This window comes from Dromaius novaehollandiae, chromosome 1 (genome assembly GCF_036370855.1).
Source record: "Dromaius novaehollandiae isolate bDroNov1 chromosome 1, bDroNov1.hap1, whole genome shotgun sequence".
Taxonomy (NCBI): Eukaryota; Metazoa; Chordata; class Aves; order Casuariiformes; family Dromaiidae; genus Dromaius; species Dromaius novaehollandiae.
Genome location: NC_088098.1, coordinates 144,064,950 through 144,083,418, shown reverse-complemented (window position 1 = coordinate 144,083,418; position 18,469 = coordinate 144,064,950). Strand labels below are relative to the sequence as shown.

The 18,469-nt window shown below is 39.5% G+C and overlaps 1 protein-coding gene across 1 annotated transcript in view; it reads right to left on the bottom strand.

Annotated features, from left to right (window-relative positions):
- ZBED1 (zinc finger BED-type containing 1) overlaps nt 1–18,469 on the bottom strand; it is a 174,048-nt gene that overhangs the window by 27,000 nt on the left and 128,579 nt on the right. Inside the window, exon 6 of the mRNA XM_064501181.1 lies at nt 4,358–4,565. Within this exon, the coding sequence (XP_064357251.1) occupies nt 4,358–4,565 (208 nt within the window). The remainder of the gene's footprint in view (nt 1–4,357; nt 4,566–18,469) is intronic.

Genomic DNA, 18,469 nt, shown 5'->3' with positions numbered 1-18,469 from the left:
TTGACCAGAATCCCATTTTTGATCTGAAAAGCCTCTCATAAAAATTAACTGCAAATGACATGTTTCTGCAAGAAGTTTCTATTCCATTAGAAAATTCCAGACTAGCTTTATGTGAAGACCACACACTCACATGGACTGTAGATGTTGATGCTGATGAATTGTTACTTTCAGCTGTAAAATTTAATTATTCTAGTTCTGTACAGCTGGTGTTATTTTGTGGTGATGTGTTTGTCTTCTGACACCTCAGGGAGGAGGGCAGAATGAATTTTCTACATTCAGAGTGCCAAAGGGACAGTTTGAATAAGAAATGCTGCAATAAGATCTGCATGACTATGTCTTCTGGCCTGAATGATGAATCCAGGTCTTTTAGATATTGTTTAAAAATGTTTTAGGAAAATTACACTAAAGTTAGGCTTGTTTTGACAGATGAAAGAAATGAGCTAGTTCATAGTGGCTGATTTCTAGGCTGTGTTCCCGATTCTGCCTTTCCCTTCACTTTTACAAGCTGGTGGGATCATTAATCCTTCTGCTCATTTTCAGCTTGTCAGTCAATAATTACTTATATGGCATTATGTCTTTGCAAATGACAGCCGAGACAAGATCTGATGCACAGTCTTAGCTTCCTTCTACAATGCCTTCCTAAATACAGCTGATCTGAAGCAGCTGAAAGGACTGAATGCACTATACTTTATAATGACGCATTCACCAAGTGTGTTATAAAGAAGTTTTTCTGGAAATTTAAAATATTTCTCTGTGGGAAGCAAGGAAGGTGTTTCTCCTTCCATTGCATCATGAAGTCATAAGTAGCAGAACAGTTCCTGCTATTGGACATTATGGGGGAGTCAGCATTTTTTTGCTCCAAGGCATTTTAATTGTATGACAAGCGTAGGCCCTGGCCTAAGAATGAATATCCAGTGTTTGTAGCAGAAGCAGAAATAATGGAGAGGGAAAGGGTACCTTCCCAGCTTTCAGTTTGAACAGTACCCATCACTAAAATTGGTGAGCGGCACAGTTGGCTTAATTTCAATGTGATGCTTGGTGAATGTCTTTTTAGGCCATTATTATCTTATTAATTAGTTATTGTTTACTGGTTTGGAGTGTATTTCTTCAAAAAGAAGACCACTTCATGTTAAAAAATCCTAAGAGAAAACTTATCTCACTGCACCCTAGAGAGAATTCTGACAGCTCGTCAGTTTTTATTTACTGAGAAGTCACAATCGTAGAAATCAATTTATTTTTTGAAGAGTAAACATCATTTATCTCTTGTCTGTGAGAAGTGATATCCCCATTTGTTAAAAATGTAGAGAAAATGTTTGCAAAATGCAAATTTAAAGAACGAGTTTCACAGCAAACAGTAACTTTCCTGAGAAAGAATGGAGTTCAGAAAGAATGGATCATCATTTCTATAGGAGGACATTAGATTGGCAATTTTTATGGCTGTCACCAAATCATTAGCTTGGCCTATCATATTGCTACAGTGGTCCCTCTCACTGCAGCTTGTTGGAAAAAAAAATAACTGAACGAGTAGAGATTTTTCTGAGCTGTTTATGAAAAGGAGAAGACAATGTTTCACAGTTCTAAGAAACTCAAGCTGTTAATACTTTGAGTAAATTATATGTGCATATCATAGCCTATTTACAAAACTGTGGGTTTGTTTGTTTGCTTAAGTATTAAGTCTCTGAATACCTTGAGGCAGCTCTGAGGCAGACGTGTTGAGCCGACAGTCTTGTCTTGTCTGACACACTGAGCAACTTCAAATATGAATAACTCAGTGAGAGCTGGGGCCACACTGTCTTCCCTAGAAGTATTTGACTTGAATGTAGTCAAGTCAACACCAAAGTGTTGACAGAAATGGATTTAAAGGTAGTGGAGCACTGCCACAATAATTTGGAATTAAATCAAACAAAATGTTGACCTTCTCTTGAGAGAATGTGATGTGATAAATCCATGATACACTTCCTCACTGCTATCTGGGCTATGTTTACTGTCATGAGTGCCAGGCTGCAGTGGGTGAAGCATTTACAAACCACTTTGGAATACTTCAGGATGATAAAAGTTAGTTGAGTAAATATGATTAGAGTGCAATCGCCTCATTTTCACTGTGTTATTGCTATAATCCTAGAAGGAAGATTCATATATGTGTATGCAGGAATGAAATTCCAGGGGAGAAGAAATCCATAATATCAGCTATCGGACAATATTATCAGAGAATTGAATTTTTCTATCCTTACTTTCATACTTTTCTCAGGGGAAATCTACCCCAGTGCATGAGATCAACACAAGACCACTGAATGCTTTTTGCAAAGGCTAGAATACTAGAAACTATAGTACTACATATAATACTATCTAAATTACCAGATAGGCTTTTAACATGATCTTGTCATGGAACTAAATAGCACTTTGTGGTGCAGTTCTACTGAAGCTGAAAAGGACAAATATATGTGATAAAGTGCTCCTGAATGTGAGAAAGGAAGGCAAAATCAGGCCCCAAATATATAAAGATAGCATGCGCATTAAGCCATAGAAAAGAGTAGAACTCAGTGTTGTAACTCAGAAGTCTCAAAGAAAGTGGGAAAATTGGTAAGACCGTTCTGTCTCCCTCTTCTTTGACTTACAGGAAAAACATATCAAGTGTTTTACAAAAATGGGATCATATGGGGCTTTACAAAGCCTCAATAACTGAAGCATTCTAAGTATAATCAGCTCAAAAAGCAAACACCCAGTTGATGCTTCTGCTTTGAAGGCAGTATACACATAGCATTTCCATGCAAGTCAGCATCCTTCAGCCGTTGAAAGGCAATATTCCTTTAGACTGGTATCTCATATAAAGACTAAGAAATAATCAGGGACTATAGGCAGCATTACTATTACAACTGTAAATACCTGACTCCCTCTTGTGATAAATCCATACTCATTTTATGTGTGTTCAGTGACATCCCGTTTACTTTCTAAACATGGTCAGTATAATACAGAAATGTTTCCCTTGGCGCACCAATAAAACTGAATGGGATTGAGTGCTATAAACAACAAAAGAATCAATTTTCACCCTTAGACACAGAATCTGTGTCAGAATTTTGTGGCTGTGGTGGAAATACTTAGTACTGCCTAAATATCTATATAAAACTGTTATGTTAGCAAAGGGAGTCCAATTAAAAAACGCCACCACCACAGACTGGCATTTAAAATGGCAAACACAAGAGGCAAAACAAGTTTCATACAGACATTCTGGCAAAGCTGTGTGCGCCCTCTTTAAGGATGCATTTCACGTTATGAGCATTCCTATTACAATTTTATTGCAATATTCAACGTGTACTTAGAAGATACTATTAATCTTTTTAAATATGGGTTTATTTGTTTTCATCTTATTTTACAGCCACTCTTCCAGCCTCCAGATTCATTTCTAAAATTAAAGCTAGTGCTATTTCCATATCAAAGTTTAAAATTAATTTGCTTTGTAGGACATGCCCCTTGATCTAAAATACTTCATTTTAATTAGGGCATTTAATTTTCTCTAATGGAATCAGATTCTATTCACTTAATCCAAAACTGCTTTCTGAAAGAGTTATAAGCAGTGCATTTTCTCAGAAGAAATCCTTCTAAGGCTTGTTCACATTAAAACATTGCACCTGTGCTGCTAAACAGATTTCAGATTGATCTACTTACACTACTGCAAAATGTTACTGAAGTTAACTTTAACTGGGTTTGCCCCAGTTTTAGATCAGCTTTATTACACAGCTTAAAATTTTCTAATGTAGACCAAGCATAGATAGTAGAAGATAATGTACCATTACAAGTATGTATTCAGATGAAAGACCTAAATGAAAATTGCCCAACATTCCAGAGCATGTGCATTTGGATCTGCACAGCCTGGAGTTTGGGCTATGTCCCATCAACATCTTTTTCATTTGTACGGCTTCCTTCTTTCATTTGCCCTCTTCTCTTCAACATGTTGCATACATGTAGACAGTGCCAGGTCATGTCTACTTCTCATTTACAGGACGTAAAAGACATTTCCTAGGAACACTTTGCATATGCTGGCTCCTTGTTCGAATGCAATTCTACCAGCATGTACACACAAACAAACAGAACTAGATTAGGTAGATAATTAACGCATGGGCATCTACTTTTTCTGCCACAGATAAAGAGGTAGGAATTCCTTCCGCTTACTGTGAGTCCATTTAAAATAAATGTTCTGGGGAAGGGCTGTCTTTATCAATTTTTTTATGTTTCATCAGCCCAGAAAAATGCAATAAACACAATACATTATGATAAACTCTGACTCACCTTCAGCTCTGGGCTCATTATAGCTCTCACAATGTAGTAACATGGCAACAAAATGGTTAAAAAAGCTGCATACCTTGAAAAGTAGCCAGGCTGTCATCCATTTGATCATTTTTACAACCCAAAAGACATGCTTGTAGAGCTCGGTATTCACTACTCCAGGGTCTACTACATTAGCAGTCACATGGCTTCCATTTGCAGTCAGAAGATGCTGTAGTCGATAGGTAAATAACACAAGGGCAAGTTTGCTTTGGGCATAGGCTCCATGGGGTGAATACGAACATCTGTATAAGAAAGGGAAAGAGAGAGAGACATGCACATAAAAGTAATCAGAAGGAAAACAGCATTGCACAGACATCAAATGTACCACATTTTCTGCAATATTCAGCAAACACAGAGCTATACACTGAGTGGTCACAAGAAACAGCTTATCACTAGCAGGCATGTTGTTTGCTCTAGTTCTGGTGATTATTCCATCAGATACAATGTCCAATTTACAGAAAAAAATAAAATTACATGGTACCTAACAGAATCTCTATTTCAAACTATTTTAACTGGCTATGCTGATGCACCAAGCTCCAGAATATCATCTCCTAGGTGATATCATATCCCCAAAACAGTCTCCCCTTCCTCACGACCTTCTTCTCACACATACATAATCCCCCTCTCACCTAGTAAATCTGTCTCTGATCATACTACTCCTGGTTATTACTATTTGTATTGCAGCAGAACCTACCAGTTTCTGATAAAGGCTCCTTTCTGTTGGACACACTATAGATGAGTAAGACAATCATTGCACCTGCCTCAGTGACACACCAGGTAACACATAGCTAAAGCAAGGGATAAAAAGATGGGGCAAGGAGAGTGGCTGCATATGGTCCAAGTGTAACTACAGTTGTGTCATGTACAACTCTTCGAGCAGAGAAAGCTGGCTGGGCTGGGCCTATGCCAAACAGAAGGTAAAGCGCTGATGCACAAATACACAAATGCTGAGAGTTAGGGCAAATCGTTACCTCTTGAGACTCCCATGAACCTCTCTCAGTCTGGGTGAATCTGCCATTCTTTTGAGTCAAACTTTTTATGAACTGCTGATTAGTTGTGTTTCACTTCAGGCAGGCAGCACTATTTTTTAAATAAGCAGGCTAGTTCTCGGCAAATTAGCAGGTATGTCACGTAAAATGCTCATCCCAACGTGGGCCTCAGCATCACTTCCACAGATTCCTATTCCAGGCCAATTCAGTCTTGTTATTACTATGGGCCTTTCATTTATCCTTTTTTGTGATTAGCAAAACTAGAGGTAATTCCTAGCATTACGGGCAGCTCATAGGCAAAGCAGGCAGGTGCCTGGAGCAACAGAATCTAGGGAGGAGCAAAACAGCGATGGTCCTTATCCTCTTTTGCCTATGCTGGAGCCTGGGGAGATGTGCTGCTTGCTGCTGATGATATGAAGACTGGGGTTAGAGCTTGCACGGCATCAGCTACTGCTGGCAGAACAAAATAGAGGAGCACCCACCTGGGGGCAGCTCTCTCTTTCCCAGCTCTTGCCTTCGCTCTGTTTGCTGTCCTGCCGCTGTGACAGCAGCAGACTACAGCTTCATCCTTAGCACAACAAATGTCAAAGCTGAGGATGTTCCTGTTCTGCAGAAAAGTCTGCCCTGAGTTTTGTGTGGTTATTATTACATGCAAGGTTTTTATTACACAGAGACCAAAGAGCAAATATTTCTCAGAATTATTTTCATAATCTCATTTTCATTCAATATCTGGTTTATAATATTCTGTACACTTCACCATAGAAACCCTTGGATGCCAGCAAACAGGCTGGTTCTCTGCAGAGGTGTAAGGCCACTGAAGCAATTTAACTGTTAGCATTATGTGAATGGACTCAGAAACTTGGAGACACAATGGTATATCTTACAGCTCAGCTACAGGAAGTAAAAGACAACAGCATTAAATCTCCAGTTCATCTTTTCGTTTTTTCTGCTCTATTCAAGAGAAACACAAACAAATAGGCAATGAAAGCATTATATAATTTGAGAAAGAACAGAAAAGGACAGTAGATCATAAAAAGTCTTCATACCAACCAACGGCCTGAGCTGTTACATGCTGGATAACATAGCTCCATCATCATAAAGATATCACCTGCGCCTCAGGGTAAAATGGGCTATTTTGAAAATAAAGAACAATCACTCCATGACTATAAAAGTGACTTGGCATTAGTCAGGGAATTGCAGTTATATTTTAAATTCAGTAATGTCCATATCCTCATCTGAAATGCTCAAAATGTCGCTGTATGCTTCACGCACATTTCAACCCTTTTAATTGGCAGGGCCAGATCCTCAGCCACTACTAGCTTCCCTTGTGCAACAGTGCAAGACAGATCTAACGCTACCCATGGGAAGCACTTACCTGAAGCAGCTTTCAACAGCCTGGTGTGTCCTGGTGTTTCTCCACCAGTGCCACCATTTCCCCATCAGGGGAGAACGTAAGCTAGGGCACAGGACAAGACTTACTGTATTGAATTACAGTGATCTTGTCTGGCAAGCAGCTCACAGAAAAGCAGGGTTAGGCACTACACTAACTTATCTTGTCTGGGTCTAGTCTGGCCTTCAATGACGCTCAAGATCCACACAGAAGGACGGTGAAAACTCCCCATGACCCCGCATTCCCACATGCTGTGTGAGTGCTGTTTCGACTTACCTTGTGGCAATGAAGCACAAACTACAAGGACCGGATCCTCAAAAGCCTTGTACTTTGCACGTGTATCTATGTCAGGGAAACATGAGTGCTTAGAAGATATAAAAAGCCATCCAATCAGTATAAAGGCCTTTTATATCACAGTACAGAGATGCAAATGATTTCCAAGGCAGCAGGGAATCAGACTTCAACAGTATACTATAGACATGAAGGATGTAAAACTTGATTCACAGAGCAGACACTTTTGACAGCACCCCCACGCTGATTACCTGCACTCTTTCCACTTTTTGTGTGCATAGGATTTTTGCTTTTCAGGAATCTGAGATCACTGGACTATATAAAACAGAGGAATAATCTGTGACACAGAATTGACAAGTATTTTAGTTGAACCACTTTTATTCGTGAGTCCCAGTCTTATTAGGTTCATGTTTTACTTTTCATTGGTTCATGCTATTTAAATTACACACTGGAAAAAAAAAAAAAACAACCAACATTAGTTACTTAGATTCATTACATCTAGTCTTGAGTTTATGAATCAGAAAAATGCCTCATCTCCTTCACATATGCTCCTGTACCATAACTGCATCTCCCATGCACATACTTGTATTCCTATACATGGAATGACCTGGCTTCAAAGCCTATGCATCTAGATCTAGTCTTTCTCCTGGCTCTCTATGCTCTTTCTATATATTTTCAGCACTGAATGAAACTATAATGGTACATTAAATAAAGTAATAACATTGGCAAGATTACACATTTCCACATCCCTTTCCTTTTCTGAAGACTCTAAAAGCCTTTTAAAATGGGTGTGTATACAAGAGGCTAAACAAAGTAAAGCATGCAGCTTGCCAGCCAACTTCATTGGCACAGCAGCTTACGAAGGGCACCTGCAACATCTGGCCTCCTGAGGACTCAGGCTATCGATGCCTCACAGCAAAGCAAGCTCTCAGTCAGAGGAACTGTGCATCCTAACCAGAGGGCCAGGCAAAAGACTTACAGCTTCCAGCCAAATGGTACATACACATGCTGGCCAATCAGCAGGAAAGCCAGGAGATACAGGTGATCAACAGCCCACGTTCTGTCATAATAAATAGTGCCAACCAAGCTCTAGCTAAGCCAGATAGCACGTTATGAGCATGGCAGGCCACTGCATAGTCAGCAGCTGGAAAAAGTGGAGTAGGAGAGGCAGCGAGCATGGATTGGGTGGGAAGAAGTCCAGTGGGAAAGAACAGTGTGGCCGACGATCAACTGGAGAAGCTCATGCCCATCCACACATTTGAGTGGGGCTCTCTGTGGACCACAGTGATCACTCTTCCTACCACGGAAAGGTGTCTCCCCTGGGGGGATGGTCCCCTAGAGCATTCGGCCCTGTCGGTGCAGAAGAAATAGGACAACTTGCAGCTCACTAAAGGGAAACTATAGGAGGAGTTAAAGCAGACAGAATTTAATTAGTTGTTTTGAAATCCAGCCAAAAAAGCAGCAATATATAATACCATACCTTCTTCTTCTTTTAAAATGAACCTTTCATTAATTCTATCCTGATGAATACAGGATCAGAATAAAGCAGGTTATGCATTTTCTGTACAAATAACTTTTAGCAGAAATTACTGTTTTCATTTTAAGATTTTTTTGCAACATAGACTGGCAAGTTTGAATTTTCACTGAAAAAAATAGGGAAGAGAAGAGAAAGGGATTATTTTGTATTTTTGCCAAAACAAAATAAATAAGTATTCAATTTTGGAGTGCATGTCTTGCGGTTTGGTGATTTTTTTCTTCTTTTCCCAAGCAGCTTCCACCAAAAGCTGATTTTACAGCTCATCTCCATGGTGCTGTCTCCAGCAGCAGTCTCCCTGGCATGCTGGGGCAATGTATTTGTACAAAGTAACGAGAAGCCAGTTTTCAAACTGGAGCCTGCAGTGGCTAATTAGGTATTTAAGCATGGACTCAGATGTTATCCAAGTTTGAAAACTGGATCCTTGTTTACCACTTCCCGTGACTACCACTTTTACTCTGGTTTATTTTTTTGGCTGGCTTTAGTTCATCTGTAATCTGTAGAGGTCTCCCATCTTAGTCCAATGGTATCAGGCTTAGGCTACAACATTAAATCAGCTCAAAGGACTGACTGAGTAATGGGAGAGTCAAAACTGCTGATCAGCACAGCCCATTTTCTCTACACCTACTGTGTACAGACTCTTATACTGCATTCTGTTTTTTGTTTTTCACCAACAGCTGCTTTTTGCCTTATGCACACATGTGGAAGGAAGCTGATACACACTGACTGGAGGAAGGATGCAATAGTACCACCCTTGCCCTTCCCCACCACAGCTTCAAAGAAAAGGCTCAGAAGCCACGTGACTGTGCTAAGCAGTATACAGCTATATTTAACCCGGCTGGTGCTAGCAGTACAGTTTTTCTGACACGAACCTCTTTTACACTGCACTTGTCTCATACACATCGTCTTCTCCTCACCAATCATCACACTCCCCAATTTCCAGTGTGTTAATCTGGCTGGAGGGCAGAATGCACTAAGATCAAACTGCAGAACAACCAGATTGCCATGTGCTCCATTAAAAAAAGAAGTGATGCAAAATGTGGGTGGTGTGCTGGGGTTTCTAATGAAAGGCCACACAAAATTTCAATACACGCCTTAGGATGAATCAGTGAATCAAGTAAAACACAGACTTGCTGTATTAAAAGAACTTAAGTTTCTTAATGATTTATGTATTAATCTTGCAATACATCATCACCATTGCTTAGTCAAGAATATAAAGACTATTATTAAACACTCATAAACCTTTCAGAGTCTTAAACTTTCTTTCTCTAGGGAGTGCAAATGCAAGATTTTTCAAGATTTCTGACAGATTTTTCAGTTTGTTTTAAGGCAGCTACAGAAATATATTGCAGAATAGAGGTACATCTTTTCTGGTCTCATAAGCTTTTTTTTTCCTCTCTCTTTTTATGATAAACCAAGGCTTGAGTTCTAAATATTGCTTATTAGATTTATGCAGCTTTCCTGACTGTACTACAAATGTTTATCCTGGGTACACATTTGCTAAGTCTCATCTATTGTGATTTTCCACCAGTACAAAAAAGGAAAGTAGGGAGATGGAGAAAAAACAGTTGGAGAAATCATAATATGCATACTGCCACTGAAAAATAATGTATTGCTAATTGAAGGAAACAAGTATATGCATTAGTAAAACAGATTCAAAATCTAAGTAGTTAACATATCTACTAGACTGTGTTACAGCTGTGTTTTGTACTGTAGTTGTCCTGTTACAAACTGCAACTACCGCTATAGTCTACCATATAGTTACTCATTTCACATACATGCTTGGGTATTTTGGGTGTCCGATTACTGGCCAATTACTTCTTCATGTATATTTTGTGCATTTACTTCATATGTAGCTTTTTTTAAAAAAGTGTTTATATGTTTATAAATATTTATACATATAAAAGTAAAGCAGCCTTAGCATATGCCCATGTACTTGAACTCTGAATACACTGGCCACAGTTATTTTGAACCAATCAGCATTCAGGTAGTAGTGACTCCTGAAGTGCCCTCGTAAGCCTGTGATACGCACACTGGAAAGGAAGGCTACTAGACTGAAAAATTAAATTAGTGGTTCTACACAAGCTGAAAAGCAAACACTTCACGTGTTGGCAGCTACAGGATTACTTGAACAGCCAGAGATGGACTGCACTTTTCCAGCCAGCCTGGCTGGGTGTATTGTGCTGACCCACAGACAAAGTAATGCCTGAGACTAACCACATCTCAGAGTGAGCCACTCCACGCACTGCTCACACACAGCTTTGGCCAAAACTGGTCTTAGTTTGAAATCTTTCAAAAAGTGGTAAGATAGTATATTTCTTTCCCAAATTAGAGGATAAGCATAGGGGTAAAAGCTCAGAGCTGGGAGATGTTTTCTCTAAGGGGCAAAATGCTACTGATAGCCTCATTAGCAGTAGCTCATTTATCAGCAAGTCAATGAAGCTTGGGCTTCATCCAGTGTTCAGTAAGAGCCACAAGCTAGAAGCTGCTCCTTTTCCCAAAAAGCCATTGCTTCCCAACTTTCAGCACTTTGCTGCATAAATGCATGGCATTCAGTGACTAGCCCCTTGCTTATAGCATGTAGGCAATGCAGAGTGAACTTACTGTCTTTAGAGGAGCTTGTGAAGGAACCTGGAAGGTCCATATTATTAAAAATACTTCTAAAAGGTAAAATCAGCAGGGGCTTGTCATGATGGGCATTACTGCCATCCTGATGGAATGAATGCATCATTTATCTATGGCTGATCCCTCCTCCTAATGTAGGTAGGTGAGATGTCAAGAGCCCTCCTTTTGCTCTACTGATTGCTTTGCTGTGTATGGCTCCAGTGTTGTGTACTGAATGCAAATTCTCAAACGTATGAAACATAGATGCAAAGACTGATCTTCTCAAAGTTGGAGCAGAATCAACAGCTTAAAAAAACAATCTAACTTTTCTGTCTGTGTTAATTTTTTTTTTGTGGTCAACTATTGTTGACCAGTTCAAGTTGTAATTACTGTAATTCCATTTTCCCAGGAAATACACCTCTTTATAGAGAATAATATAAAGTGATTCTTCTGAGGTACCATTTTTCTACAGTAGGTTTATATCATGCAGTGTTAAGTACTTTTTAATATTTGAAGTGGCATTTGAGCATAATGGTATCCCTTCACTCAATTAAAAATCTCCATCAAACAAATAAATACATAAATAAAAACAAGCAAGCAAGATTTTGCATAGCTGCAGCCAAGAACGAGATCAAGGCTCCAAGACCAATGTTCTGTGTCCTCATGATCCTTTTGAGTCAAGGGGGAAACTTCACTGCCATATATCTTTTCATATTATCTCTTGGGTAATCTGGATCTCATGTAATTGAAGATTGTCACATATCTTTTCAGACTTTTCAGATTATTTCTCAGATTAAATCAAGAAGAGCTCTGAGGCACTCTCAACCCACTTGCGTCGAAAGCTTCCTAACCTTTCTACAACAGAGCTTTCAAGTTCAAAGAAGCAAGAGGTCTTTTTACAGTTTCTTCTTCTCTTCCATAGGAACACAGACAGGGCCATAAAATGGCTCAGTAATAACTTGAACAATCCAAAATCTTATTTCCATTTTGATAAAATCATCTTAAAATGGGCTTAGTGTTTGCAGAACAGCTGCAATTCTGAGCTTTTCTTTCTGGGACTGAAAGGGAACTAACTGTAGAGCCTGTTTATGCATGAGAAAATGCTGCCATTTCAAGTCCAGCCTAGTCACCAAATGTAATGAGTGGATTTTCTGTAGACGATGTGAAATTAGTTGGTCTATGTGAAAATAATGTAAGCTTTCATTTTGCGATGGGCCAAACCTACGGCACTGCCTTGGACTTGAAGAGGAACTGAATGTGTTCTACACGTGCAAATGTTCAATGCACTGAAGGACTGGTCCGCCTTACCAAGGGAAATACAGCTTGCATGTGCACAAAGACTACAAAATCCTTTTTCATCCCAGATGTTTGTAAATACTGTGCAGAAAGCCCAATGCCATCATTCTGTGTCCACAGAAGCCACAGAAGATTATCAACTCTGACACCCCAAAATAATTTTAAACATGTTTTTGTTTGTTAAAGCAATCTAGCCTCTTCTGCTTTTTCAGTGTTTCCTTACATACTTCAGTTAAGAAGACCACAGCTTCAAACAGACAGAAAACAGAAAAATCCCAGTAACTGACTTAAGAGAAGGAACAAGCTAATAAACAAGTAACGTGTTTCCTAAAAATAATCATGGAAAGTCTTCCCCTTCTGTTGGAAGACAGCTAGGTTAAAGAAGAAAAACAGCTGAAATGTCAACAGGTACAGGAGAGATTCAAATGTGTAATTCTTTGCACCCATGAAATGATTGATTGTCCAGATGCAACGGGAAAGGTCTTAGTTTATGTGATTCTGTATATTGCCAGAGGCCTTCAGCCACTGTCAGAAAAGATATGGGATGTAAATGAGTGTATGAAAATAGTCTGTAAAGGAGGATGTTTTACTTCAGGAACCTAAACAAGCAAACTTTAGCAAACAGTAAAAGCAATCCAGTAAAATGCTTCTCTCCTTTATCTGAGGGTTGTCAGGTTGCGGCCTTTTTTCACTGCATCATTTTGGTTTGCCCTTAAACTATATTTGCTAGAGAAAAATTCTCTTCAAACTGCAAGAAACTAATAACCAACCGTGGCTCACAGTGATCTGTAACCAGCATTACAAGCTGGTTATTTTAAACTACCATAAGAGACAGTGACAGTAATCACTTTCTCCACCATCCAGCCTTAGAGCTGGTTTTTAAATTTCCCAATATTACATCACCCTGGAACACTGTAAACAGGGCTGTGAATTATTGGTAATGGAAAAGCAAGTATTTTCTAGGCAGGGGCCAGGAGATCTCAGTGAAGAGCACACGAAATCTCTTCTCCTTACATAACGCACCAGAAATGAAATCACACAGGAGGTCCAGGACACACTAACAAGAAGTTTTGTGACCGAAATCTGAAAAACGAACATATAGTCATAAAGCTTCGCTGCCTATTCAGTGCTTACTCAGTGGACCAGCTTCTAGGGCAGCTCACCGGCAGCTTAGGTTGACGCAAGCTGGCCCTGGGACCGTCTTGCCCTCCTCTTCTTCCTCCTCCTCCATCGGCCATCACAGCTGCTCACTCCATCCCTCCCACATGGGCATGCAGCTCAACTCACTGTCATTCCAGTATAAAGCTGAACACACCTCTTTAATCAGTCTAGTACAGAGTTGTATAAAGATAGATTAGCCAGACCTCTTTAAAAGAAATAATTAAAAGACGCACCTAGACTGGCAGACTGATTGACTTTTGGTGGAAATTCTGATACCGAAAAAACACTTTGAGCTGAGAACCAAAATATTTCATCCAATAATTAGAATATTTTAATTTAGACATTTCTGAAGTGCCATGTTACAGCTAGCATCACAATTAAAAGCTCTTAGACCTCTCAGAAAGCTTCTGTGATCCACAGGGCACCTCAGTCTCTATCCTGCTTGGGAAGCTAAAATAATGTGGTGTACAACTGGTCCCTGTTTTCCCTCATAAGAAATGCAGGTCAACTGCAGCACCTTATACATATGAGAACAGACAAAATGGAGCAATGAAGCTAGAACTGGTGTAAGACTTTTTGGCAGTACTAACACTACTGTAGGCTAAAATATTTTAGTTTTACAATGACTTATTTTATTTAGAATATATATGTTTTTTCAGAGAAAACACAATTTTTACACAAAACTCTGTTTAGTCAAAAGACCTATTTCTGGTCTTTTGAACAGACCAAGTTCTACTTTCCTGTAAGGAAAAGTTTAGGGTGTGGAGCAAAGAGGAGGTTAAGAGTTACCATTTTTAATCACAGAGGCAGAAATCTGCCTTTGAGTGCCTCCACTACACCTTCTCATCCTTAATGCACTTGTGTCCCGATCCAATATCGGGAAGGTTTCATTACGATCCCAAGGACGAGATTAAGACCCTAAAACCCATTGAATGTCGTACAACCTTTTACCTTTATTTTCAACTGAGTGGGGAGAAAAGGTGGGGAAAGGTGAAGGGGAGAGGGCAACAAGGGTAAGGGGAAAAGATAGAGAAAGTTGGAAAACGAGAAAAGAAACTAGCTACCACCACTCCGAGTCTGATGATGTTCCGCCGACTCCCCTCAAGACCCTCAGTCGTCGCAAACAAGCCTCCCCGTTCACGCCGTCTGCAGTTTTTTATAGGTTCTTGCCCTGCCTCTGGGAGGTGCTTCCTCACTTCCCATGCAGATTAACTGTCATGCGCAGTCCGCCCTCTCGGAACCTTCCAGAAACGGGCTGGGGACATCTGGGGGTCTCCTGCTCATGCGCAGATGGCAAATGTGTAGATGGGGTTCGTGCCAGACGTGCTGTTCCCCTAGAGGCGGCCTTCTGCCCTTTTCGTGCCCCTTTTCCCCCGTGCAGGTGCACGAGGTTGTTTACCTTGCGGACAGCTCCCGGGGGCACCAGCGCGGCATTGCCCGACACACCTTGGCAGTGGCAGCTCTGCAGCAGCAGCAGCAATGTCGAGACAAAACTGCATTTAGTACCAGTTCTCTACAACTTGGCAGCATCAGGGTTGTTTGGCTGCAAAGAACCAGAAGCAATAACATTGCTGTATCCAGAGATTTGCTGAAGGCAAGCCAATCATTTTGACTGTGTCCCCTAACATGTTATTCTGGGTATTTACAGGCAACTGTGTTAGCTTTCCCCAGGTACACTCCACAGCTCAAAGGACAAAACTGCCGAAAAGGTATTGTGAGGATGGTGGGAGCCGGAGGAAATGAGAGGATATGCTAAAAAAATTTGAATAAGCGCCCAGAACTTGAACTCCCAAGCTTTTGAGGTTCACTCAGCCTTAATGAGTCTTTTTGCTCACAGGGAGATGTTAAACTAACCTTCACCTCTCAAGGGTGACAATCTATCTCTGCTCCATATTCTCTGCAAGTCCCTTTTGCCTTCTCTGTTAGACTAGCACAGTACATTAACTTTCAAATTATCCTTGAACTGTCTTGCCATTTCAGAAAATAGCATGTGTATGAGATCCATTGTCTTTTATGCTACAGAGAGTTGATTTTACCCATTCAACCCATTGAGGAGGGAGAGGTTGAGTAGCAGAAACACGCATATATCAAATACCTCCAAACACATTGCATTTTTGAGCTTGCTCAGAAACACTTTGTCCTATTAAATCATTAACTGTTATTAATAATACATAATTAAGACCATCAATTCCTTTTAGACAAGAATGAATTTAACACTGTGACCCATAAAATAACTATACCTGATTTCCCAGAATATATGAAATTCTGACATTATCTTTGTGATAGTGGTGTCACCCTGTTATTGTTCTTCAGAATAGCAATGAACCTAAAAGTATTTTGACTAGATAGAATGAAAGTACACCAATAAATTTAAAATTAAAACTGTCACAAGTGGATATTTTGACATAAACATATCTTCATTTTGTGTTGCAGGAATGGATGGGGATCACCTGCGGCCTACAGCAGAGAAAAGACACACACGCCATACAAACTTAAATCCCATTTTTGGACTGATGAGACAAGTGGTCTTCTGATATAATAGCCCACTTGTTTTTTTTAATTAATTTGTAATATTTGAGATCTGTGCTTTAACCAGAACACTAATTTTCCAGGCCAGCAGAGTCAATTTTTGCAATTAGCGCTAATTGCTGAAAAAGGAAGGGATCATTTTGCAAATCAGCAAATCCTTTTGCATTTATACAAAAAACCTTCTGCAAAGAAAGACTAAAATATCATTATGTAGATACAGTAAGCATTTGAATATTTATATCTGTGAGTACATAATCACCTAACTATACATAGAAAAGCTTGGAAGCATGTTGCAGGAAGGACACTTTAACTGAAATTGGCAGCATGCAGTAGTTAGTATTTGGTCCTGTCAAAGGAGTATGATTTATCTTGTAAATACAATCATAAAATACAATAAAAGGCATTGTGAGACAGCTGTTTAAATGATATAACACAAACAAAAACCCATACTCCCAAATGAAATAGAATCTATAATAACATGTATCTTCTTGTCTAGAAAAATCTTTTATGATTACAGTTTCTATTCTTTTTCACATAATTTTATGAATCCTGTAGTAGTACTAATCAAACTAGTCCAGTGACACAGCTCTGTATATGTCACTGTGGAAGACTTCTGTATTGACTAAAATGGATTAACAAATAAAAGGGAATTATTTAAAATCTCTCCTACTTAATCTTACAAATTTTCTTTATTATTTATAAATTTGGAAATAAAACAACAGTATTGTGCTACTACTATGCTGCACCAACTACACATTTGCTTTTGACTGGATTAAAGATATCATACACTAGTGGAAATTTTAACTTGGATCCCATAAATTCTCCCATAGGGAGAGAATTAAGAAACTACAGGTGACAGATCAGTCATGAAGAGGCACAGGAGGAACCATTCAGGAAGTTTCCCCAAAGTGTTCATTTTCAAAAATGCTGACTCATCAGATCATTCAAAGGAAAATGTTTAAACAAATGTCCAAATAAAAAAGTGTTTTGACATTGATGAAAATATCTTACTTCAACAGGATGAATTTTAAATTAAAGGTTTGGAGTTTCAGTTTGATCGACATTTCACTTCAAAATATTAAATGCAGCGTACTTATAAGGATTACTACAAACTAAATTTGAAACTAAATATTTTGAGAGCACTGAAATAAATGTTTTTGATGTGAGAAAAAATGTAGTAACATTTTACAAAAATATTCAGCATTTTAATTTGTCATTGCTATTCATGGATGGTATTTTCAAAATCTCAGCAATTCTTCTGGGACAAAACCTTCAACTTTTCCCTCAGACTTAATTGCAACTTTGTTTACCAGCAAACGTCAGATACACCCAGGAAACCGTGATGAAGGAGACTATTCGTCCAAGAACAAGAGGTCTCCAGACGCTTTGCTAGAGAGATTTTCCCAGCAGTGTGAAACATCCTCTGCTGCACCCTTTATGAACTGCCTAGCAGAAGAGATTAACTGAAGCTGCCTTGTCTCCCCAGTATCCTCTCTCATCCTAGGCAGAGCTGTTTGCCCTATTTGACACCAGCTAGGATGCACACGGGACAGCTAGGATTTCTGGAATTCCTTTCACTTTCACTCTGCTGTCCCTGTCAGGATTCATGCACTAGGGCTACAGGGAACAAAGCACAGAAATTACCTGGGGACTGTACCAGCTTGGAGAATTACAAAAAAAAAATCAGTTCCCTTCACAGTAATAGAGCAGAGGAAGGAGAGCAGAAAAAGTGTGCGTAACTGCTCCTGAATGTACAGGAGACTTGGACCAGAAAGGGAGCTGTGTTACTATGGCTGAGGAGTTCATAAATCTGTGATTCACAGCATTACAGGGCCCATTTGGCATGCAAAAAGAGAGGATGATGAAAGGAATAACTATTCCTTTCATGGAGAAAAACCTAGACAGAACACACAAAGATGCTGCTTACCTCTGTGAAAGAGAGGACATTAGTGAGTATGACACAAGGGGAAGCACTTCTACAGTCTTGGAAAAGGAACAAGGTCTTTTTTTCTTGATTTTTCCTTAAGTTCCCTCTTACTTTTGTAGGCAGAGTACCTGAGGGAGAGGCCTCTATCCCAGCTTTATAACAGCACCATCAACTCTAGGGAACTGTTGAAGCCTACCTCAGATAGAAAAGATGGCCCTATGCTCTTCAAATATTTGCTAAAACCAGACAGCCATAGTCTGCTGAGGCCCTATTTTTTTTCTCACACTTTAAAGAGTATTATTTAAGTCAGGCAAAAAGGAATAAAGAACATGACAGTTATGATGTTCTACTGTTAAAGTGCAAACTGCATTACAGTCAGCATGCAACTGCTTAGATCACCGTTGCTGAAATGTTTGCAAATCATG